Source organism: Epinephelus lanceolatus, chromosome 10 (genome assembly GCF_041903045.1).
Source record: "Epinephelus lanceolatus isolate andai-2023 chromosome 10, ASM4190304v1, whole genome shotgun sequence".
In the NCBI taxonomy this organism is placed as follows: Eukaryota; Metazoa; Chordata; class Actinopteri; order Perciformes; family Serranidae; genus Epinephelus; species Epinephelus lanceolatus.
In genome coordinates this window covers 45,757,366-45,783,375 of record NC_135743.1, presented here as the reverse complement: position 1 = coordinate 45,783,375, position 26,010 = coordinate 45,757,366, and the positions used below count along the sequence as shown (strand labels likewise).

The 26,010-nt window shown below is 40.6% G+C and overlaps 1 protein-coding gene across 1 annotated transcript in view; it reads right to left on the bottom strand.

Moving 5' to 3' along the window:
* Positions 1-1,168: 1,168 nt before the first annotated feature.
* Positions 1,169-26,010, bottom strand: part of LOC117264337 (importin subunit alpha-6) — a 74,508-nt gene continuing 49,666 nt past the window's right edge. Inside the window, exons 10-14 of the mRNA XM_033638220.2 lie at positions 15,261-15,339; positions 15,019-15,144; positions 14,804-14,931; positions 11,728-11,906; positions 1,169-4,347 (exon numbers count right to left, since the gene is read on the bottom strand). Coding sequence (XP_033494111.1) covers positions 4,160-4,347; positions 11,728-11,906; positions 14,804-14,931; positions 15,019-15,144; positions 15,261-15,339 — 700 coding nt within the window. The 3' untranslated portion in view covers positions 1,169-4,159. The remainder of the gene's footprint in view (positions 4,348-11,727; positions 11,907-14,803; positions 14,932-15,018; positions 15,145-15,260; positions 15,340-26,010) is intronic.

The following is a 26,010-nucleotide window of genomic DNA, read 5'->3' as shown; positions in this document are numbered from 1 at the left end:
CTAGTAAGTCCTTAAAAACTCTCCAGCTAATTCAGAATGCAGCAGCACGCGTACTAACAGGAACTAAGAAACGTGATCATATTTCTCCTGTTTTAGCTTCTCTGCACTGGCTCCCTGTAAAATCCACAATTGAATTTAAAATCCTACTGTTAACTTATAAAGCTCTAAATGGTCAAGCTCCGTCATATCTTAGAGAGCTCATAGTGCCATATTATCCCAACAGAACACTGCGCTCTGAGAATGCAGGGTTACTCGTGGTCCCTAAAGTCTCCAAAAGTAGATCAGGAGCCAGAGCCTTCAGGTATCAGGCTCCTCTCCTGTGGAATCATCTTCCTGTTACGGTCCGGGAGGCAGAAACCGTCTCCACATTTAAGACTAGACTTAAGACTTTCCTCTTTGATAAAGCTTATAGTTAGGGCTGGCTCAGGCTTGCCCTGTACCAGCCCATAGTTAGGCTGACTTAGGCCTAGTCTGCCAGAGGACCCCCCTATCATACACCGGGCACCTTCTCTCCTTCTCTCTCTCTCTCTCTCGTATTCTATTACTGCATCTTGCTAACTCGGCCATTCTGGATGTCACTAACTCGGCTTCTTCTCCGGAGCCTTTGTGCTCCACTGTCTCTCAGATTAACTCATATCGCAGCGGTGCCTGGATAGCATGACGTGTGTGGTTGTGTTGCTGCCGTGGTCCTGCCAGATGCCTCCTGCTGCTGCTGCTGTTATCATTAGGCATACTTCTACTGTTATTATACACATATGACTATTGTCACACATGTATACTGCCAGATATTAATACATACTTTCAACATATTGTACCACAGTAGCCAGAACTATAATACTATTACTTTCAATAATGTTGTTCTAAGCTACTGTCATTACCTGCATCTCTCTCTCTCTCTCTCTCTCTCTCTCTCATTGTGTCATGGAAGAGGGATCCCTCCTCAGTTGCTCTTCCTGAGGTTTCTACCGTTTTTTTTGGGGGAGTTTTTCCTTATCCGCTGCGAGGGTCATAAGGACAGAGGGATGTTGTATGCTGTAAAGCCCCGTGAGGCAAATTGTGATTTGTGATATTGGGCTTTATAAACAAAATTGATTGATTGATTGATTGTTAACTCAATTCAATAGTAAATATGACAATTAATAAGTATGAAAACAATAATGCAGGTATGTATGGTTTGTATTCAACAGATTAATTTATTAATTATTGTTACACAATATAAGTATGCGTCTCCACAGAGAGAAGCAGGCATCGTTCCAGACACCTTGACCCATCCTCACTGTCACACCTCTGTGATCCAGTCAGTGTGAGGAACCACACACTGTGGCTGCACACAGTCACTCCTGTACAAGAGCTGCTGGAGTTTTAATTGGCAACTTCTACTGAGAGCCACAAGAACACAGCAAATCAATATCCAACCAGAAGAAAACAAAAAAATAACCTACCAAAACCTAAAAAATGATAAACAATCATACAAACCAGAAATAATAGAAAACTATACATGATTGAATGTGCTTGATGTCATTTCTGCATTACAAATAGCCTATTTTCCATTTCACATACATACAGATTATACCATGATTGACCATGTTTGGTGCTCCACCAATTAAAGGGAAATTTCGGATTATTTCAACCTGTCTCCTATCGTCCTAAATTTGTTTGAGTGACTAGTGACATAAAAATAATAGTTAGCATGTTAGCCATTAGCCTAGATACAGCCGGGGCGCATAGTAGCGCCAGACCTCTTAAAACGTAAGTGAATGGGCAACCTTCAAGTGCAAAGTTAGTCCACTAAACAAGCTTTTTTTCCACAAAGACCACCTCATGTCATTAGGATAAATGTCAGAGAACATATAGAAAACGACATGTTAACGTGTTGTATTACCTTACTGGTGTGGTGCCATGTTTGTTTACCATTTAGCTCTGCTTTCCAAAGCACGGCCGAAATATCGCGAGAACAAGCAGCAATCTCATACCATGCCTGAAATCTCGCGAGAACAAGCAGCAACAGCTGGAAGGCAGAACCGGACAGCAGCCTGAAAAGTTCATTCATTTATTTTATGAAAGATTTATAGAATAATGGCTGACTTTTTGCCAGACTTCGACTTTGTGGAGGAGGAATTTGATTTTGCAGAGTTTGAAGGCCGCCCTTATTTATTTGAGCCAGAATACACTGACGAAAAGCTTCGTGAAATTGAAGAACGGAGGACGAGAGAGAGAGAGGCGCAACTGTTAGAGGACGAGAGAGGAGGAAAGGCTGCTGCAAGGCTGCGTAGCTCTGGAGATTGGTGGTGTACCTGTGAATGCTGTGCCCCAATGCCCACAGAAGAGGAATGCCTCTGTTGCAAGGAATGGGACCGGTTGCAGCCTTATTTTCAAGGTCTGGATGTGACCAAGGACGAGACACCTCCACCTGGAGTAGTATCCAGCTGGGCTTTATTTAGAGCTCGTGAGATATATTTCGGCTGCGCTTTGGAAAGCAGAGCTAAATGGTAAACAAACATGGCACCACACCGGTAAGGTAAGACAACACGTTTACATGTCTTCTATATGTTCTCTGACATTTATCCTAACGATATGAGGCGGTCTTTGTGGAAAAAAAGCTTGTTTAGTGGACTAACTTTGCACTTGAAGGTTGCCCGTTCACTTATGTTTTAACAGGTCTGATGCTACTATGCGCCCCGGCTGTATCTAGGCTAACGGCTAACATGCTAACTATTATTTTTATGTATATTATTTTATGTCACAGCTCAGGGATAGAGCCAAGGGAAGGAAAAAAAACTGTTTCCATCTTAAGACTTCAACCACAAAATCAGAACGTGACTAAATAAAAATCAAAGTGAAAAGACTCTGAGGAAACAAACCTTTTCAAAATAAAACAGAAACTAAAGGGAGAACCCTGAAAAGGGTGCATCAAGGAGAAGCAGTGATGGACTGGAAATATTACAACTGCATATCAGCCAGAAAACATACTTGCATCAGACCTTCTCATAGCCACTTAAATACTTTCTTTACTCTCTCATACACGTATATATAATATACAAACCCTCTAAGACAGTCGACTAATCCCATATCAAAAAAATGATTGCAAGAAGAAAAAATAATTTAAGATATATTACGTTGCTAGTTCAGAGTGGCAAACTAAAAAAAACAACATAAATCTCATTTAACTAGCAAGATTGTTGCACGCACTGCTTCATGTAACAGAGAGCACCGATCTTGCCTGGATACTGCCTTCTGAAATGCATAACATTTAAAATAAGCAGTGAAAACAATATTAAACAGCCAGCACTGTTACAGATTTCAAACTAACTTGGACCAGCAGCCCAGTTACATACTCCATGAAGCAGTTGCCTTCGCTCAGAGGTGAAGGTGGAGAAGAGAAAAAGGTGCTCCTCCACAGCCCCCAGAAGACAAATAAATAGAAGACCCTGGGTCTCCAGGTGCTTGTCAAGTCCTTTAAACCCACAGGAGAGGAGTGAGAACCCAGAGAACATGTGCAGCTGCTTCAGACTTATAAAGCGGTACTGTATTTATACCCAGAACAGTCCTCTGACAGGTCAGCCACTTTACCCTGTATCCATAATTAAAGAAAATGATCTGTCTGATGCTTTATCTGTTCATTCAGGGCTTTTCTTTCCTTCCTTACTTTCTTTCAGTTCCATTTTTTTCTGAAGACTGAAGAGGTAGTTTCACATTTCAAAAGGGATAAAGATGCTGATTTGGAAACACCAGTTTTTAAGTGTAACACAAATACCATTATCATTTAGAATGGTACAAAATAATAGCACATGAAGTCAAAGGAAAATCATATTGTAGCAACAACGAAAAAAAAAAGTTTTTTTTTTCTTTAACATGAGTTGGCTTTCCATGGCATAGACATGGAATGGAACCAGAAAAGCTGAGCTCTCCATTCAGGCTCCTGCAGTCTCAAACAGCATCAATGAGCCAAACTTGCTCTCACTTTTGATCTCCATGTTCACAAATTTGCCTGTCTCTACAGAGTAGGTGTAAGGGCATAGTAGAAGTGAAAGTGTGTGGAGGAGCTGGTGAAGCTGGCCCAGCAGAGACGGCTTTAGGTCACAGGAGAGTCAGCAGGCTACTGTCTCTAGCAGAGGTTTAGAGACCAGGAAAAAGAAAGGACAGATGAGGTGAGGTGGGGTTAGAGCTGGAAACCTTCCAGTGGTCCTTCCTGCTGCTGGAAGACAAACTGGCCTTGACTCTGGTCCACCTGAGGAGCCAGACTGGCATCTTCCTCCTCTACACCAAAGTAGTGTTCAATCAGGTCAAAGGCCTTCTGATAGATCTCCTGGTTCTCATGGCTCTGCAGGAACTCGATCTTGTCCAATCCTGATGGGGTGCACCAACACATACACAGCTCATTCTACTTCTATACGACATATCACACAACAACACTGAACAAAAATTTAAACGCATTACTTTTGTATTTCTCCCATTTTTTACAGGTTTAAGTCAAAAGATCTAAGTCTTTTTTTTATGCACACAAAAGACTTACTCAATTTTTGTCACAAATTTGTTAAAAATGTGTTAGTCAACACTTCTCCTTTTCCAAGACACTCCATCCATGTGAAAGGTGTGGCATGCATAAAGATTAGGACTGTGCCCAACTCAGAATTATGTCAGTCAAATCAGATTTGGTCGTACATAAAAATTTCAGCTATTTGTTTTTTGTTTCTATATAAAGTAGGGGTAACACTTTACAATAAGGTACACAAAATTAGAGTAGTTACTGAGGAACTAATGAGGAACTAATGAGTAGTTACTGAGGAACTAATGAGGAACGAATGAGGAACTAACTATTAGTTAATGGTCAGTTCCTCAGTAACTCATGATCAAATTTCAGAGGAGTAGTTACTGAGGAACTTATGAGGAACTATTGAGTAGTTACTGAGGAACTAAGGTACACAAAATTAGAGTAGTTACTGAGGAACGAATGAGGAACTAATGAGGAACGAATGAGGAACTAATGAGGAACTATTGGTTAATGGTCAGTTCTTCATTAACTCATGATCAAATTTCATAGAGGGGCTAATCACGACTTAATAATTAGTGAACTAGTTACTTCATCAGTGCAGAACCATTACTCAATAACCCATCCATTAGTTAACCTTTTTATGTCCTAAAGTAAAGTGACACATAATGAGTAGTCTTTCATTACATTATCATCATCTTTACAATTAGTTCCTTAACAAAAATAATCAGACAGCAGGATTCTTGAGAAGAGTTTTATTCATTATTTTCAGACCACATACACATTAATATGACCATCCATGTTATTCTGTGCGATGATGCCTTAGAAATAAATATGATAGTGTGTCACATTTTAGGTAGGCTAAGCTTAAAGAATTTATCATGGGGGCTGCGTGTAAAGTACTGTATACTGATCACACCGTTGTTCACAGTACAGTTGTTTGAGGTGCACAAAATTTAAAGTAGTTACTATGAAACAAGTTTGGAACTAATGAGGAACTAACTATTAGTTAATGGTCAGTTCTTCAGTAACTCCTGATCAAATTTCAGTAGTTACTGAGGAACTAATGAGGAACTAACTATTACTTAATCATTACCTACCCTTTTTGTGTACCCTAAAGTAAAGTGAGACGGTAATGATAATGGTAATGATTACTGAATCATTACCTACTCATTAGTTACTCTTTTTGTGTACCCTCAAGTAAAGTGAGACATCAAAATGAGTAGGTAATGATTACTGAATCATTACCTACTCATTAGTTACTCTTTTTGTGTACCCTCAAGTAAAGTGAGACATCAAAATGAGTAGGTAATGATTTAGTACTCATTACCTACTCATTAGTTACTCTTTTTGTGTACCCTAAAGTAAAGTGAGACATCAAAATGAGTAGGTAATGATTTAATACTCATTACCTACTCATTTTGATGTCTCACTTTAAAATGAGTAGGTAATGAGTACTGAATCATTACCTACTCATTAGTTACTCTTTTTGTCTACCCTAAAGTAAAGTGAGACATCACAATGATTAGGTAATGATTACTGAATCATTACCTAATCATTAGTTACTCTTTTTGTGTACCCTAAAGTAAAGTGAGACATCAAAATGAGTGGGTAATGAGTACTGAATCATTACCTACTCATTAGTTACTCTTTTTGTGTACCCTAAAGTAAAGTGAGACATCAAAATGAGTAGGTAATGATTACTGAATCATTACCTACTCATTAGTTACTCTTTTTGTGTACCCTAAAGTAAAGTGAGACATCACAATGATTAGGTAATGATTACTGAATCATTACCTAATCATTAGTTACTCTTTTTGTGTACCCTAAAGTAAAGTGAGACATCAAAATGAGTAGGTAATGAGTACTGAATCATTAGCTACTCATTAGTTACTCTTTTTGTGTAGCCTACCCTAAAGTAAAGTGAGACATCAAAATGAGTAGGTAGTGATTCAGTACTCATTACCTACTCATTTTGATGTCTCACTTTACTTTAGGGTACACAAAAAAGGTAGGTAATGATTAAGTAACAGTTAGTTCCTCATTAGTTCCTCAGTAGCTACTCCTCTGAAATTTGATCAGGACTTACTGAAGAACTGACCATTAACTAATAGTTAGTTCATCATTCATTCCAAATTTTCGGCTGATTGAGCATGTTCAGTTGGCGGCGGAGCTTGTCGATGAGAGAGATCCCTCTGACTGGCTGTTCAGGTGTTATATCCTCTTCCCTGTAGCAAGCGAATCTGCCTGTAGTGAAACCGGGGCTAACCGGTGCTTCCTCCTCAGGCTCCACTTCACTCAGCTGCCCGACAGATCCGCTGCTTCTTCCCACTTTAACCTCAATAACAAACCGGAGCTAGCTGGGAGCGGCTAGCGGAGCGTTAGCCGCAGCATGACCGGAGGGAAGCAGCCAGTTAGCCTCCGCTAGCTTCCCAGCTAACGTTAGCCCCGGCTCTCCGTTTGGATCCAACCGGAGCACGGAGCCCTGGTTTGTTATTCAGGTTAAAGTGGGAAGAAGCAGCGGGTTTGTCGGGCAGCTGAGTGAAGTTGAGTGAAGTGGAGCCTGTGGAGGAAACACGGGGAGCGTCTGGATGTAATAGTCCGTGGAAGTGCTGCGGTGATCGGCTGCACAGATAGGAAACCCCTCGGCTGACAGGATGTATCACTCTGTCACTCCACGCTACTTTGTTGATCTCATGCATTCAACGGACTTCCGGGTTCCCTTTTTGCGTTATTTCCTTTCACGCAGGCGCAGAACGTATGTGCTACTTGGCCGTCGGATGTAGTCTTCTTTTTTCCCCCCACAACTTTATTTAAGACAGGAAGTTTACAGAATGCAGATCTTCAACATTACACATATATGTCATATAACAGGGGCCAGGGGGGATAAGAGTTTACAAGAAAATATTAAAAATATAAAATGTTTTCTATGTGTAAACTTACATTTGTGAATGTGAAATCTTGCCAAAAGTAAGATGAGATTAATAATAAATCTTTCAATGGGTTTTGCCATATTTCTGTTAAAGTCAAAAAGTCCAAACAGCACATCCCTCCAAAACTGCTTAAATTATTTTTTAATATTGTCCGCAATAAAATTACAAATATCACTCCAAAGTCTTTTGACAATGGGGCAGTGCCAAAATAAATGAGTAACAGTTTCAAGCGTTGGGTGTAATCTTTGTGGTGTGTTCAAATGCAACTGACACAGAATGACGTGAGGCGACGTAGACGATGCAACAGTTGGCTTTTGTTGCCGCTAGTTCTTTGATGTCGGTTTGGTGTGTCAGCACCTTGTACAGAATAACATGGATGGTCATATTAATGTGTATGTGGTCGGAAAATAATTAATTAAACTCTTCTCAAGAATCCTGCTGTCTGTGATTTTATTTGTTAATGAACTAATTGTAAAGATGATGATAATGTAATGAAAGACTACTCATTATGTGTCACTTTACTTTAGAACATAAAAAGGTTAACTAATGGACAGGTTATTGAGTAATGATTCTGCACTGATGAAGTAACTAGGTCACTAATTATTAAGTCGTGATTAACCCCTCTGTGAAATTTGATCATGAGTTAATGAAGAACTGACCATTAACCAATAATTAGTTCCTCATTAGTTCCTCATTAACTACTCCTCTGAAATTTGATCATGAGTTAATGAAGAACTGACCATTAACTAATAGTTAGTTCATCATTAGTTCCTCATTAGTCCCTCAGTAACTACTCTAATTTTATGTACCTTAGTTCATCAGTGACTACTCATTAGTTCATCATTCGTTCCTCAGTAACTACTCTTATTTTGTGTAGCTTAGTTCCTCAGTAACTACTCTTTCGTTCCTCATTAGTTCCTCATTCGTTCCTCATTAGTTTCCCAGTAACTACTCTAATTTTGTGTAGCTCAGTTCCTCAGTAACTACTCATTTGTTCCTCATTAGTTCCTCATTAGTTACTCATTCGTTCCTCATTAGTTCCTCAATAGTTCATCAGTAACTACTCTAATTTTGTGTACCGTAGTTCCTCAGTAACTACTCATTAGTTCCTCATTAGTTCATCAGTAACTACTCTAATTTTGTGTACCGTAGTTCCTCAGTAACTACTCATTAGTTCCTCATTAGTTCCCCAGTAACTACTCTAATTTTGTGTAGCTTAGTTCCTCAGTAACTACTCATTTGTTCCTCATTAGTTCCTCATTAGTTCATCAGTAACTACTCTAATTTTGTGTACCGTAGTTCCTCAGTAACTACTCATTAGTTCCTCATTAGTTCCTCATTAGCTCCCCAGTAACTACTCTAATTTTGTGTAGCTTAGTTCCTCAGTAACTACTCATTTGTTCCTCATTAGTTCCTCATTAGTTACTCATTCGTTCCTCATTAGTTACTCATTAGTTCATCAGTAACTACTCTAATTTTGTGTACCGTAGTTCCTCAGTAACTACTCATTAGTTCCTCATTAGTTACTCATTAGTTCCTCAGTAACTACTTTAATTTTGTGTACCTTATTGTAAAGTGTAAGTAGGAAATGTACAACACTTTTGCCAACATTTGATATCGAACAAAAGGATGTACTGTTATTTTTTTTGTAATGGTAAGTTAGTGTGTAAAGTGGATAGAGAAAGCCAGGATGAGTGACACAGTGGTCACCAATGTGTAAGGAGCTTCATGTTATGTGAGGAGAAAGCAGGTGGTGACACATGGCATATGTAAACAATACTGTTATGAGTTAAAACACGATGTTACGTTACCTATCTGGATGAGCGTCTCGTCCCCCGCTAACTTCTTGCTTTAGCAACATTAGCTGCTCTGTTTGAACAATGTTTATATATATATATATATATATATATATATATATATATATGTACATATACAGTACAGGCCAAAAGTTTGGACACACCTTCTCATTCAATGCGTTTTCTTTATTTTCATGACTATTTACATTGTAGATTCTCACTCAAGGCATCAAAACTATGAATGAACACATGTGGAGTTATGTACTTAACAAAAAAAGGTGAAATAACTGAAAACATGTTTTATATTCTAGTTTCTTCAAAATAGCCACCCTTTGCTCTGATTACTGCTTTGCACACTCTTGGCATTCTCTCCATGAGCTTCAAGAGGTAGTCACCTGAAATGGTTTTCCAACAGTCTTGAAGGAGTTCCCAGAGGTGTTTAGCACTTGTTGACCCCTTTGCCTTCACTCTGCGGTCCAGCTCACCCCAAACCATCTGGATTGGGTTCAGGTCCGGTGACTGTGGAGGCCAGGTCATCTGCCGCAGCACTCCATCACTCTCCTTCTTGGTCAAATAGCCCTTACACAGCCCGGAGGTGTGTTTGGGGTCATTGTCCTGTTGAAAAATAAATGATCGTCCAACTAAACGCAAACCGGATGGGATGGCATGTCGCTGCAGGATGCTGTGGTAGCCATGCTGGTTCAGTGTGCCTTCAATTTTGATAAATCCCCAACAGTGTCACCAGCAAAACACCCCCACACCATCACACCTCCTCCTCCATGCTTCACAGTGGGAACCAGGCATGTGGAATCCATCCGTTCACCTTTTCTGCGTCTCACAAAGACACGGCGGTTGGACCAAAGATCTCAAATTTGGACTCATCAGACCAAAGCACAGATTTCCACTGGTCTAATGTCCATTCCTTGTGTTTCTTGGCCCAAACAAATCTCTTCTGCTTGTTGCCTCTCCTTAGCAGTGGTTTCCTAGCAGCTATTTGACCATGAAGGCCTGATTGGCGCAGTCTCCTCTTAACAGTTGTTCTAGAGATGGGTCTGCTGCTAGAACTCTGTGTGGCATTCATCTGGTCTCTGATCTGAGCTGCTGTTAACTTGCGATTTCTGAGGCTGGTGACTCGGATGAACTTATCCTCAGAAGCAGAGGTGACTCTTGGTCTCCCTTTCCTGGGTCGGTCCTCATGTGTGCCAGTTTCGTTGTAGCGCTTGATGGTTTTTGCGACTCCACTTGGGGACACATTTAAAGTTTTTGCAATTTTCCGGACTGACTGACCTTCATTTCTTAAAGTAATGATGGCCACTCGTTTTTCTTTAGTTAGCTGATTGGTTCTTGCCATAATATGAATTTTAACAGTTGTCCAATAGGGCTGTCGGCTGTGTATTAACCTGACTTCTGCACAACACAACTGATGGTCCCAACCCCATTGATAAAGCAAGAAATTCCACTAATTAACCCTGATAAGGCACACCTGTGAAGTGGAAACCATTTCAGGTGACTACCTCTTGAAGCTCATGGAGAGAATGCCAAGAGTGTGCAAAGCAGTAATCAGAGCAAAGGGTGGCTATTTTGAAGAAACTAGAATATAAAACATGTTTTCAGTTATTTCACCTTTTTTTGTTAAGTACATAACTCCACATGTGTTCATTCATAGTTTTGATGCCTTCAGTGAGAATCTACAATGTAAATAGTCATGAAAATAAAGAAAACGCATTGAATGAGAAGGTGTGTCCAAACTTTTGGCCTGTACTGTATATATATATACATACATACATATATACATATATATATATATATATATATATATATGTACATACATATATATACATATATATATATATATATATATATATATATATATACATATACATATATATATATATGTATATATATATATATATATATACATATACATATATATATATATATATATATATATATATATATATATATATATATATATATATACATACATATATATATACATATATATATATATATATATATATATATACATATACATACATACACATATACATATGTGTGTATATATATATGTGTATATATATATATATATATATATATATATATATATATATATATATATATATCTATCTATATATATAGCAGACTTTGTAATATCAGAAAATATATCGTTGTCCAAAGAATTGATATATCGTATCATGATGAAACTGGTGATTTACACCCCTATTTGTTACGTACAGTAAAACAGTAAAACCTGCTTTATCAGTTGGTGTATAATCTCATTAGAACATGTCTCAACCAGAGTCAAGATAAATGTATTTTAGCAAGACAACAACTGATTCAAGCTAATCAGATAACAAACCTGTATGTAATTGAAGTATTTCTGGAGGGGACCAGCTACAAAAGATGGAAATTCCTGTCACATCTGTTTGACAAGGTCATGGAAGTGTCTGTGTGAGTGTTTTATTTTGTACAGTGTTTGTTAGCTGTGTGATGTGTTGCAGAGCTGTACCGTAAGCCTCCTCTATGAGTGCACAGTATGGGTTGATGCCTGTTCCGTTCTGTTTGGCCTCCTGTTCTCCCAGTCTGAGGATGTTCTCCAGACCATTGAGAGACACCTGCACAATCTTTGAGTCCATCACTGTCAGCAGGTCACACATGGGTTTGATGGCATTCAGAGACACCAAATACCTGTTTACGTAAAAAAAAATGTTAATGAAATTAAGTAGTTAACTTTATATTTAATTCAGTTTTTTTAATAAATTCTGTATTTAGAGGTTTAGTTAGGGAAATTATTTTTATTGATTACTTAACTTTTTCCCCAACTTTTAAACAGTAAATGCAATCCTGTTTAAATTTAACTGTCAGTGTTGATTTAGCTGTGGCTCCACTAAAAACCATCTACGAATGCCATTTTTCTGTGGCAGCGTGGTGCATTTAATTTAATCCAATCCAACTGAATACAACTATATTAATCCATGAAGGCAATTTTATTTTGGGCAAGTAAAAAAACAGACATATGCAGGGCTTCCAACACATTCATTTATTTCTGACGGCACATCATCATATGGCATTTGCCACCACATTGTTGTTTTTTTTTTTAAGCTAGACCGATATCCAGAGTGCTCTTGGAATACACATACTATTTGGTTATTTAGAGCTCCACACTTGTAGAATGCAGAAAAACACACTGCCCCTTGTTAGGCTGACTTAGGCCTAGTCTGCCAGGGGACCCCCTATAATACACCGGGCACCTTCTCTCCTTCTATCTTTCTCTGTCTCTCATGTCCTGTTACTGCATCTTGCTAACTTGGCCGTACTGCATGTCACTGACTTGGCTTCTTCTCTGGAGCCTTTGTGCTCCACTGTCTTGCAGGTTAACTCATATTGCAGCGGTGCCTGGATAGTGTGATGTGTGTGGTTGTGCTGCTGCCATGGTCCTGCCAGATGCCTCCTGCTGCTGCTGTTATCATTAGTCACACTTCTACTGTTATTATATACATATGATTATTGTCACATATGTATACTATCAGATGGTAATATATACTTTCAACATATTGTACCACAATAGCCAGAATTATAACTATAATATTATTACTTTCATTAATGTTGTTGTAAGCTACTGTCATTACCGTCTGTCCTGCATCTCTCTCTGTCTCTCTTTCTGTCTCATTGTATCATATGGATTACTGTTAATTTATTATGTTGATCTGTTCTGTACGACATCTATTGCACGTCTGTCCGTCCTGGAAGAGGGATCCCTCCTCAGTTGCTCTTCCTGAGGTTTCTACCGTTTTTTCCCCCCGTTAAAGGGTGTTTTTTGGGGAGTTTTTCCTTATCCGCTGTGAGGGTCCTAAGGACAGAGGGATGTTGTATGCTGTAAAGCCCTGTGAGACAAATTGTGATTTGTGATATTGGGCTTTATAAATAAAATTGATTGATTGATTGAGAAAACACTCTGGGCACAGATGGAGCAGTGCCAGGCGCAGTGAAAGTTAAACTTATGCTTACTGTTCATTGATTTATATGGCAATAGAAATATATATTCCCAGAACAACAGTGCTCTCATTTTAGTGTTGTCCATTGTTTTTTTTGTTTTGTTTTTTTGTCTTTCTAGGACAGGACAAGTTCATTGTGAGGGGGGAGAGGGGGGTGGCATGCAGCAGAGGTCCATGGGCTGGAATTGAGACATTACTTTTGTACATGGTACGCCCACTCTACCCACTGAGCTACTGGATGCCCTGTCCATAATTTTTGATGGTGACAGATGGGAACCAGCAATGAAGGAGAATTACAGAATACTCTAATACTCTCAGGGAAGAACTAAAGACGGTCTGTAGGATGGGTTTTTGGACAATGAATTAATTTAGTTTCCTGAGGAAGAATTGACAGTGGTATGCTTTCTTTATTATAGCTTCTGTGTTTTGCTCAAACTTCAGGGTGTTTTCAGAGATGGCACTGAGATATTCATACTGATCCACAACATCTACCTTCTCAATGTGTATGAACACTGCAACTGTCCTAACAGCCTTTCATCTCCTTGTTTTTGGTAATGTTGGCACACCTTACTATGAAATCATGACAAGCATGCTGCTGTTTAGACCCTGAGATGTGATACAGGAAGACCAGTAGTAAAATTAATGTGTGATGGTTGGAATAGGTGGTCTTACAGTCTTCAGGGTAGAGAATATACAGAGGGGGTTAGGACACATCCTAGTGGTGAGCCTGTGCTGGTGTATCTGATAAAAATCCATAATCCATAAAATTAGACCTTGATCTGGATAGAACTGAGTGTCCAGTTTCTTGGTGAGGATGACAGGCTGACTGGTGTCAAAAGCAGACAAAAAGTCCACAAACAGAAGCCTGGCAGAGCCTCCACTTTTCTCCAGGTGGTTCTGAATGGTGTCTATAGCAGGACCAGTTTAGCATCATTCACTCCCTTCTGGTACAGTAAGCAAACTGGAGAGGGCTAGGACTGCACCCGTAGCAGACATGATTTGGGACTTGACCAGCTTCTATAAAGCCTTCATGACATGAGATGTGAGAGCAATGGGCCTGTGGTCATTGAGGTCATTGTGGACCGATATAGCTGGAGAAGGACCCCACTGAGGCACTCACCTCAGTGTTTGAGGGTGCTGCCACAGATGCCATCAGGTCTGGCTGCTTTGTTGGTTGTTGGTTGGGGTGGCTTGAGCAGGTTTAGCACATCCTGTCTTAGAGGGTGAGTGTGGTGGGTGCTATGAGGCTTTGCTTGAGCTCTGGCATGTCAGATGCCAGGTCAGGCCTCTCCAAGTGGGTGTAAAACCTATTAAGTTAGTTAGGTAGAGAGGAATCACTGACCCCCTCCACACTCAACGGTCTTCTCTAAGTCTCTGTATTTATAAGTCTCTGGTAGCTGCCATACTGAAACTTCTGCTCATCTTATTGTTGTGCTGGGTTTTAGCCAGGTCAATGGCCTGTTTCACCTTTCTGTCAACCTGTTTTTTTCTCCTCTTCCTAAAATCCCCCCTAATGTTCCCAGTTATCCCTAAGGGAACAGTCAAAGTATCAATGTTTGCCTACTTTCAGCACATTGTAGATAAACATACCTTATCTGTGCAGGAGTGCCCCCGGAAGTGGCGTTGGTAATAGCCCACGCTGCCTCTTTCCTTGTGCGGAACTCGGCCTTCTGAAGGATCTCAATCAGCACTGGGAAGACGTTGGCATCAATCACATTCTGGCAAGGCAAGAAATGTTGTCAGCTACACCAGAACAGCAGACATTCTTCAGATGACACACTGAGCCCAGTTGAAACAACCTGCACCTGGATCTGAGCTCTGTTTCCTGCTGTGATGTTGGACACAGTCCAGCACGCCTCCTTCTTGATAGACTCCTTGGGACTGCTGAGGAGGTGGAGTAAACATGGCAGTGCGGAGCAGTTCAAGATTACCTGAGATGACAGAAATACATACAGAGATCAGATGGCCACATTTAACACTGTGTATGATCCCTCACAAAGACAAAATCATTGTAGAAAGAACATGTATGCTGTGAGTGACCCTCTACCTGAGTCTGGATGTCATCTCCCGTTACAATGTTGCCTACTGCCCGTAGAGCAGGAGAAACCACCTTATAGTCACTGTGCCTATACAAAACACAAAGAAACATTCATGCAGTGTGCAATGTTCAGATTCTTGCAAAAGCTACTGATGGTGACAGTTTTGTCCTGAAATTCAGTTCCTTAGAAGTTGACTGTTTTCACACAAAAATATTGAGAAAGTGAAGCTGTTCAATTAAAGACATTCAGCTTTTAAAGTCTTCATCATCTGTGCTCTGCAAGAATCGACTCAAAACCAAACCAAAATCAGTCCAGGTTAGGGCCTTTCCACCGACAAGAACAGCAGCAAAAATCAACTGACCCAAGTAATTTTAATTCAAAACCTCTGCACTGCAGCCACAAAAAAATCTTATCTCTGATTGGATGAACATTTTAGAGGATAATTTTGGTGCATTTCAACCTGACATATTACCCATAAATTAGTTACTGTGACCCTATGGGTCATGCTAATGTTGTACTCGTCAGCCTCATGGTGGATAGTGGAGCAGCTTAGCTCAATAATAGGGAGGAATTGTGCAATTTGTGATAAAAGCATAAAATTTGGTACACTTATAGCCAAAGGCATTCTGAAAATAATCGGATATGCAGCCATCTTGAATTTTCAATATGGCGGCCACGGCAGCCATTTTTCTGAATGGCCGCCAGCAACAACAGTTTTCTTATGTGGGATTGATACTGAGGACATAATTAAATCTCTTTACTATACCATTGTGAATTGCAGTCTTATTGCTGTCATCTCTGAGAAAGTTAATACACTACTACTAGACTATGACCAGAACCAGTACATTGATTACTGACTCCAGAAAACATGGCGTTACAAAGCAGAGTGTGTTTAGCTGACACTGAACCCCATGCTGAGTTTCACAGCAGTGGTGTCGCCAGTGTGCCCTGGCTGTGTTTTGACATCCACTCCATTACAGTTTATTGGATTTAAATAATTTAATGAAATGGGTGTTCATATTGAATTGTGAGGTAGCTGGAAGCTTCCAAGCAATTCTAATGTTCCAATTTCAAATTCTGCATCTAGAAAAATGAGACCAGTCCACCTCACAGCAGAAAACTAGTGGCCATCTTGAATTTTCCATGATGGGGGTGGGTGGGGGTGTATGATAAAGGCAATTCATAATGGTATGGAAAATAAACTTAACAAATTTGTGTCCTAAATATCAAATTATATCCATCACACATACGAAAACAGTTAGTGGCCATTTTGAAAAATGGCTGCCATGGCCTCCATATTGACAATTCAAGATGGTCTCCATATCCAATTATTTTCAGAATGTCTTTGGCTATAAGTGTACCAAATTTCATGCTTTTATCACCAAGTGCACAATTGTTTTGGCTATCTGCCCCACTAAGAGCTTCAGGGGAAACAAGGACGCTTACAAAATAACATATCAGGTCAAGCTTTGCTCGCCTCCTACAGCTTTTCCAAAAGTAAGATTTTTTCATCACCAGTCTTTTCAAAAACTTGTCTCAAAGTATGCACGGGATTACTTGCCAGCTGACCCTGCATTTTCATCCACACACTGGTTCATTCACATGTGTGAGGCTGACTTTCAATGTGGTTATATCTTCTAAGGAAACTCAAAAAGCTAAAGGCCAGGGCTGATTATCCTGTGGATAATAGCCCATAGTGAAACCACTAATATACCATGGCCGTGACCTTTTCACAATAAAAATCATAATTTAGCAACATAAAAAAACACAGTATTATAGATAATGTTGTGCTCTTCTTGTACAGTGTGTGATTTACACATAAAAAGTCATTATTATTGAATTTTAATACATTCTGAGCTAAAATTCTCATTACCGCAATGAGTCCGTATTCATTTCTATGGATCCTTGATTGCATTTTAGATTGAATAAACAAAAACTTTCACTAAAACAAAATGCTTATTGTTTATTATGTCTTGTGGTAAGGTAAAACATAATGCATAATAGTGTTTAATTCTCAAAATTCCTTTTTTTTTTTGCTTAAAAACATGGTGTCCGTCAATGCATCCTCTGCAACAATTGTTCCATTTCTGTAAAGACTACAAGATTCTTTCAATAAAGTTTTATTTTCCCAAGATGCATCACAAAGAGAGGGAGTTTCAAGATGGATACAAGGTATGCTAACTCTCTTCTTTTTTTTTCACACTTTAAAATTTCTTTCTCCAGCCCTTGTACATGACAAAACTGATTCTCATTACCGCAACATGAGATACTGCTTGTTTGAAAAAAGCTTTGATTATCAATATTTGATCAATATTAAGGTAAATAAATTCCTAACACGAGCCACATCAATTTTTTTGCCGAGTCATAATGCCTTCACTACTGTTAGCAAAACATGCTAGCTCTTCTCATCCTCCACAACACCCTTCTCATATACCGCTACACTGTCATCCCTGTTGCGGTAATGGGAATTGTTGTTGCAGTTGTGAGAATTTACCCTTTTTCAAGTGTCTTTATTGTATTTTATTTTATAATCAAATATATTTTATTTTATTTTGGTATTGTAGGAGCATCTAGTGCCACCTATAGGTTTGTGATTATTACACTGGATGTATAGAAGGTGGCGGCACAGTGGTGTGGTGGTTAGCACTGTCGCCTCACAGCAAGAGGGTTGCCGGTTCGATCCCGGGTGTGGGAGCCCTTCTGTGTGGAGTTTGCATGTTCTCCGGCTTCCTCCCACAGTCCAAAGACATGCAGATTGGGGACTAAGTTAATTGATAACTCTAAATTGTCCGTAGGTGTGAATGTGGGCATGAATGGTTGTTTGTCTCTATGTTTCAGCCCTGCGATAGTCTGGCGACCTGTCCAGGGTGTACCCTGCCTCTCGCCCGATGTCACCTGGGATAGGCTCCAGCCCCCCCGCGACCCTCAAGAGGATGAAGCGGTTAGAAGATGAATGAATGAATGAATGTATAGAATGTCAAAAGTGGCGCACATGCTGATTTTTACCAAAAGCCAAACAAAATCAGCTAGTGCTATTTTAGCTGGCTAGTTTTAGTGACTTTAACACCACCTGCAGGACTACCAGTGAATTGATTAAAATATTAACATGATTTCTTTTGCTGATGTATTGCAGGGTTAAAGCTAGCACACTTAATAAAGCTGCAGCTAATGTTATATTAAAAAAACACTGAGACAAAATCTACAGCAACCAAAACTCCTGGAGGAATACAGGAGGAAAAAAAGAGAAAGGTCAGAAAGGTGTCAGAAAAGTCGATAAGCAGGTCTTGTCCTATGTAGCTATTGTTACATTATCTAGCATGTTATTAAATGTTAGCTTTGTTGAACTGAGTCTCATTGGTTATTACACATAATCACTCACCCACTCAAGTCTTAAGTGTGCACTCACTAACTCGCTCACTCACTCAAGCCCTAAGCACTCGCTCACTCAAACATAAGCACTCACTCACTGCTTACTCACTCACTCACCCCCTTGCTCACTCACTCACTCACTCACTCACTCACTCCCTTGCTCGCTCACTCACTCACTCAAGCCATAAGCACTCACCCGCTCACTGCTTGCTCACTGCTTGCTCGCTCACTAACTCACTCACTAACTCACTAACTGCTTGCTCGCTCATTAACTAACTCACTCACTCACTCGCTCACTCGCCCGCTCACTCACTCACTCACTCACTCACTCACTCAAGCCATAAGCACTCTAGGACTGTCAAAATTGCTCAAAAATGATGTTCGAATATTCCTTCTAAAAATAACTCATAGGTTCGAACCATCTGAATTTTTTTTTTCGCATTATGTCCACAAGAGGGCAAACTAATACAAGGAAACATACTTCTATATGTATTAATGTATTAATACAAGGAAACATAACTACTTGTAGGTATTTTTATTTCAACATAAATGTCTCTGAAAACATTTACATACCTACGCATTAAAACACATAAAACAATTATCTATAACATTACGTTGTAAACGACCGCGGACCTCTCGCTCGCCCCCCCTTTCTGACCCGTCAGGCCACACTGCCCGCGGAAGCGCTGCGAATAGCCTCGAAGTGAAGCCAGTTTCCTTTCGGCGCCCATGTTAACCGATTGTGTCATCCACACCGGCTGCGCCGCGCAGCGCAGCTCCGTGGCCGCTCCCACCTCCCACTCGCAAAGAGGACAGCTGCGGTGGTGTTTTTTTTTTTATTCCCCCCCCCCACAATTGAATATCAATTTTCACATTTGAAGGTCCATTTTTTTTCAAATTCGAATTTAGAATATTCGTTGACAGCCCTAAAGCACTCACCCGCTCACTCACTCACTGCTTGTTCACTCACTAACTCACTCACTCCCCCAATCCCAAACTGCCTACTCAAGCACTCACATACTATGATGCGCGCTCTCGCGGAATTCGTTAGTGGTTGAGGGTGTCCCACTGTCGTATTTCAAAGGGTGTGAGGAGTCGCTCACTCCCTTTATGACAACTCAGTGTAAGTGAGCATCTTAGTGGACTTTGTGTAAGTATATTACCCACAGTTCAAAGAATTGTGACGTTTACCACGGGGTCCATAGGGAAATCTGGACGTTGAAATAGTAAATAACACAACCGCAAACCAAGATCCATACAAGGAGGAGAAAAGTGACGATCAACAAAACAAACAAACAAGCATAAACGTGGAAATGACTGACTCCAATCTGACAGCAAACCACACTGACAACAGTGTGAAAGGTAAAGGGAAGGCTTCAAAGAGAAAGAAATGTTCATGTAAGTACTCCTTTAGTCGTTCTTGTCATCTGTTATGCTAGCGTGCTAGCTGTATGAATATGAACAAAATTGTCACCCATACATGTTATTTTCAATCAGGGAGTGAACAACAAACCCTCCAGTTCATCCAGTTAAGGGTGGATCACGAGGCGAAATTCACCAACCACCGACATTCGTCTGTAGAAGGCTTCAATTAAGTAGCGTGTCTACAATACATAACTTAAGAAAAATGTGAGAGTTTTGGCTGCTACTACAGTATGGATGACAGTAGTCTAAACTGTGTGTGTGTGTGTGTGTGTGGGTACCTTTACTGTTACTGTAACCTTTAACAAAGACAATGGCCAAGTTTTTGGTTTTTTTTTTTTTTTTTACACACAAAAGAGAGATCTTACAAGAAATGGGCCTTGAAAATATCATCACCCCATACCAAGCAGGCAGGAAGTGGGATAATTTGAAGTGGAGATATAGGATGAATCATCTATTTCCAGCCTGTGTGAATGGGCTGTCTGAACACCTGGGTTGTTATTGTTGTTGTTATTATTATTTTGTTTTTGTTTTCTTTAGAATGGGTTTACTTAACACTGGTGAATCTTCAACAATTGTCCAAGTTACTGATATGTTGTTTTTTTTTTTTTTTTTACAAATAAAAATAAGAGTGTGAGAGAGAGAGAAAAGGTTTAGCCTGTAACTTATGTATAACATTACATTTTTAACCACAGGACCTCATCTTACCAAAGACGGGTTCGGAGACAGAGGGGCAGACCACAGCTGGGACCTGGCCGTTCTTTGCGGCGATGCACAATGCCCTTGGGCACAGACACTCCATCAGACCCTTTAATGTCATAGCCACAGCAGTGGATTCAGATGCAGAGGATGGAGAGATACCCAGCACCTCCACTTCCACTACCACTACCCAGGATGAAATCCAAGACCAAGCTCCCACCCCCTCAACTTTGTCTTCCACCACCCTAAATGAAGATCAAGACCAAGCTCCCAACCCCAAAAAAAGAAACAATGAGGTTGTGGAGTACCTGAAAGAATATACAGAGAGACAGGAAAGTAGGCAGAGAGAGCTAGATTTAAAAGAAGAGGAGAGAGAAGAAAAAGGAGGAGCAGCATGATAGGCTCATCAGCGTATTTAGAGCATTAGTTGACAAACAAAAATAACTTTCAATTAATCCTGCAGAATGAAAATCTTAAGTTGTGGACCCTAGGGGTTTCTTTATATCATTTAGAATTTTGTGTTGAACAAAAAATGAAAATGTATTTATTTAAAGCTGCTTCACATTAAAATTGAGTTGGCTGCCATCTGCATTTGTTTTCTGTGTTATTGTTGAATTGTGATTTCTAGTAGGTGCATTTAAAGATTTTGTTGTAAGTAAGTCTATATCAATATATGTCAATATTTTAAGGTGCGCACCTAATTGTATGCTGTCATTCAAAGAAAATGTTGCATCCATCACAAACAATAACCTCTTTTTCTTCAAATGGCCTAAGGTTGCTGGGGGGCTGATATTTGGGCACATAGCCTGTCCCTGATGTGGGCTCCACTTCTCTCCTGGGTGTCTTCAACTGGAGCAGGGGGAGCAGGGGTACCAGGCTCCTCAGGCTCGATCTCTGGCTCTTCCAGGACATCCCCATGTCTAAGGCACATGTTGTGGAGGACTGCGCAGGCCATTATCACTTCAGAGCAAAATGCAGGCCTGACAAGGAATTAAAATAAACAGGACTGTTTCTCAAAACCCTGGTGTCATGTACCGAACCCCCGTAACCAACATAAATGTCCAAAAATCTCCCGGTTGAGTCGCAGATGGCTTGTAATTGAATTGAATGAAACTGATTGTAATTAAAGTAATCATATTGCTCGCATCTAGGTGGTTTGATGCATATCTGGCAGCCATCTATGGCCCCCACAGCATTGTTGAAGGCCTCATGCTGGACCAGCTGCCCAAATCCCCTTCCAACTTCCTCCAGCTGGTGTGTGGCAGGGAAGAAGATGACCCTTGAATATTTGTGTTATTTTCATATTTTTATGCTGTTATCATATATTTCAAATTTAATACTTGGCTACACAGTATCCAAGGTAACGATGCGGCTATAAAGCCCATCACCGGGGGAACAAGTCAGACTGGGCTTGTATCCCCCACGTGAGTGTGTGACTGTTAAATGGAAACCTGTAAATATTAATGTATAGCTGATCTGAGAGAGACTATATTACTAATTATAACTATATTGACATTCAGAGGGATTATCAATGTGTACTGGTTCATCTGTATCAATAGTGTCTTTTATGTAATTTGTGATATAGTAAGTCTTTGACATAGCTGTCAAGTCTCCCGTTTTGGCCAGGAAACTACCGTATTTTACCCCTCTTTCCCGCCGTCCTCCCGTATTAGTATTTTCCCGTAAATTTCCCGTATTATAATAACATAATAACATAATAACCCTGTATTATAACGTAGGAATGTTCACAGCATTTCAATGTCAACAAAGGTAGGCCTATCAGATTCTGATCACCTAATTGTAGTTAGTAAGTGGTTGACAAGTGGTTATTTTAGATTTCCTGTACACCTGTCTTAAAACGTAAGAGATACTGGAGCTTGGTTGGGGTAGTGGGACGGCTTGCGGCGGGCGCCGGAAAATTTCACTTATTTTCAGATCCAAAACTTGACAGGTATGGTCTTTGATCCTGGTCAAGGTTAGACCGTTGACCATGTAATTTGTTATTTAACGGTTATTAAGCTTCGTCATGTTGACATCATTTATTAGTATTGTAAGTTTCCTTTAATTATGATTTTATTTATATTAAATAGTTTTACTGAGACCGGGCTTGTATCCCCCAGACCCCGAAGTGCTTGTAAGCAATAAACAGTTATCACTGAATCGACATCGGAGCATCTGTGTGTCTTTGTTGGAGTCAACTGACGTTACTAACTGTTAGCCGTTAGTCCACCATCATTATCACAACACAACGCAGAGACTGTAGGCTGTCGCTATTATCAGCAATATAAAAGAAACTTAACGGGGGCAAACATAGAAAAATAAATCACAACACTGGCCATTTTTAGCACCTGCAAAGGGATGTGTGTAGACCCTAAGATTATACAATCATGTTACATACATATATTAATGATGATGGTGATTATATACCATATATTTACATTAAATTGTTCATTTTGACACAATAATAAGTCAACAAAAAGACGGAGCTGTCAGTTTTCCCTGTTTACATTTTCGGGTCCTAAGGCCGTCTAAAATCCTACTCCACCTCCTAGTGGTGCACACCAGGGAAATGCCAAGTAGGGGATTGCCTGTGAGAGCGATGTATGGTGGGGGACTCAGAAACCCCTGGGCCGTTACGGTAGCCAAGAAGGTCTCACAGGAACACTGGAAAGGGTTCGGAATTCAGGTGAAGACATCGGCAGCAGGAATGACGGATGGAAACCTTCAGCGGAGGAATCTGTATCTATCAACAGTGAAGTTCCAAGCTGGTTGGTGGAAGAGCCAAACAATGTGGCCAACAGCAAGCAGCAAAAAGACCAGTTAGAGGTCACTGCAAGCAGCTGGAGAGACTACTCAAGTCTGGGAAGACCACTCTCCTAGCACAAGGCAAGTGTAAACAAATCCCTGGCCCTCCAGGTTGGGGGTTGGGCGATGGGCTAACTACCTGTCCCTGGAAAAATAAACTGGTTACAGAAACCGAAACTATGGAAACTCTACCTCTGACTGACCGAAGCCTAACTGACGACGCGCAAGTGGGATGTATGAACCGCCTGGGGAAAACTCATCAGAACCCCCAGGGGGGGAAATGTCTGCTGAAGCTGAAGTGAAGAACGAGAATTGGATGCTGGAATGTCAGAACACTATACCAAACTGGAAAACTGGCACAACTGACCAAAGAAATGCAAGCATTGTTGGTGTATGTGAGAGCAGACGAAATACCTTTAGAGAAGTAACAACTGCCACTGGAGAGACCTTTCTCTGTTCAGGCAACCCCAAAGAAGAAGACCCACACACACACATAGTAGGACTACTCCTTTCAAAAGGTGCAGTTAAAAGCCTCATTGAATAGGAACCAATTTCAGAACGGATCATCACAGCCAGATTTACATCAAAAGGACGCAATATCACATTCATCCAGTGCTACGCTCCCACCAACACTGCTGTTTTTGAAGAGAAAGAGACCTTTCACCAACAACTGCAGGCTGTCTTCCAGAGAGACATTAATTGGGGTGGCAGTAGCTCAGTCCATAGGGACTTGGGTTGGGAACCGGAGGGTCGCCTGTTCGAGTCCCCGTCCGGACCAAAATATGGAGCGTGGACTGGTGGCTGGAGAGGTGCCAGTTCACCTCCTGGGCACTGCCGAGGTGCCCTTGAGCAAGGCACCGAACCCCCCAACCACTCGGAGCGCCTCACCAAGGGCAGCCCCCTCACTCTGACATCTCTCCACTTTGTGCGTGTATAGGTCCTGTTTGTGCATGTGTGTGTCTTTTGGACCTGTGTGTAATTGACAAGCAAGAGTGAAAACATTTAATTTCCCCTCAGGGGGATTAATAAAGTAAAATAAACTTAAAACTTAAACTTAAACATTGTAATGGGAGACCTGAATGCAAAAATTGGAAAGGATAACAACGACTGGAGAGGAACGATGGGGACCTAAGGACTGGGGCAGATGAATGAGAATGGGCTCCTCTTTGCCAGCTTCTGTGCCCTCAATGAGCTAGTGATAGGAGGCAGTCTCTTCCCACACAAACAAACCCACAAAGCTACCTGGATATCCCCAGACCACCACACCAAAAATGAGATATACCACATTGCAATAGACAGGAAATGGAGGAGAGTTCTCCTTGATGTCAGAGTCAAGAGGGGCGCTGATACAGACTCTGACCACCATCTTCTCGTGGGAGAACTGGGAATGAAACTGGCAGTGAAGAAGAAAGTCAGGAACAGGGTTCAGAGAAGGTTTGAAACGAGGAAACTGAAGGATAACAAAATAAGACAGGAATGGGAAATCCATCTTCACAACTGGTTCCAAGCCCTAGCAGAAGGAGATAACATAAACAATAAATGGGAAAGATGCAAGATGGCTGTCATTAACACCTGCAAATCTGTCCTGGGCTACAGAGACCCCAGAAGAAAAGACTGGATCATAGATACAACTTGGAGGGAGATCGAAGCTAGACGAGACATCAAAACAAAACTCAACAGAGAGACAGACAACAACAAGAAGAAACGCCTCCGACAGGACTACCAAAAAAAGAATTACTGCGTACAACACTCATTGTGGTTCACGATCCGAGCCGACACTGCACACGCGCTATAAACAGGCTAATATTGTGTAGTCTGAACCTGGCATTAGTCACTTTTTCATTCCCTTCCTGTCCAGTGAAAACCATGTATCTTCAGATGTGCTGATGTTGTATGTTTGTGATAAACTGAAAGATGAAGTGCTCCTTTTTGTGTTGAGAAAATTCTTCTCCTTCTTAAGCTATATAAACTCTTTAAAAACACTTTTGGATCAGCTGGAAAATGAACTGGCAATGCTGTCAACCTCTACTCACCCCTTATCTGGGGCCACTTTCCTGTAAATGTACTTTTAACTGAACTTTGCTGATGTACTTCAACAAACTTGCAGACTGTCTTTGCAGTAAGTGTGAAATTCTCCTCTGTGGTACCTGATCAGTACCATTGATAATCGAGCTGAGCCAAGAGTTAGAAAGAGCAAGCGTAACTTTAGCGACAGTGGAGAGCAAGGGTCAATCAACGAACAGCGATACCACTATTGATGGTCACACATTGCATTCCACCACACAGTATGCCGAGTCGATGTTAAACGTCAGATCTACATGAATCACACCTGGTTTGGATTCAAAATTGTGATTTTCACCCAAAGGTGACACGTTTGCACCCCGGAAAAGTGGCTAACTAACTGAGACACTGCCTCCTTTTCAGCATAAACATGATAATGCACCCTGAGGTGTCCCAAGAGAA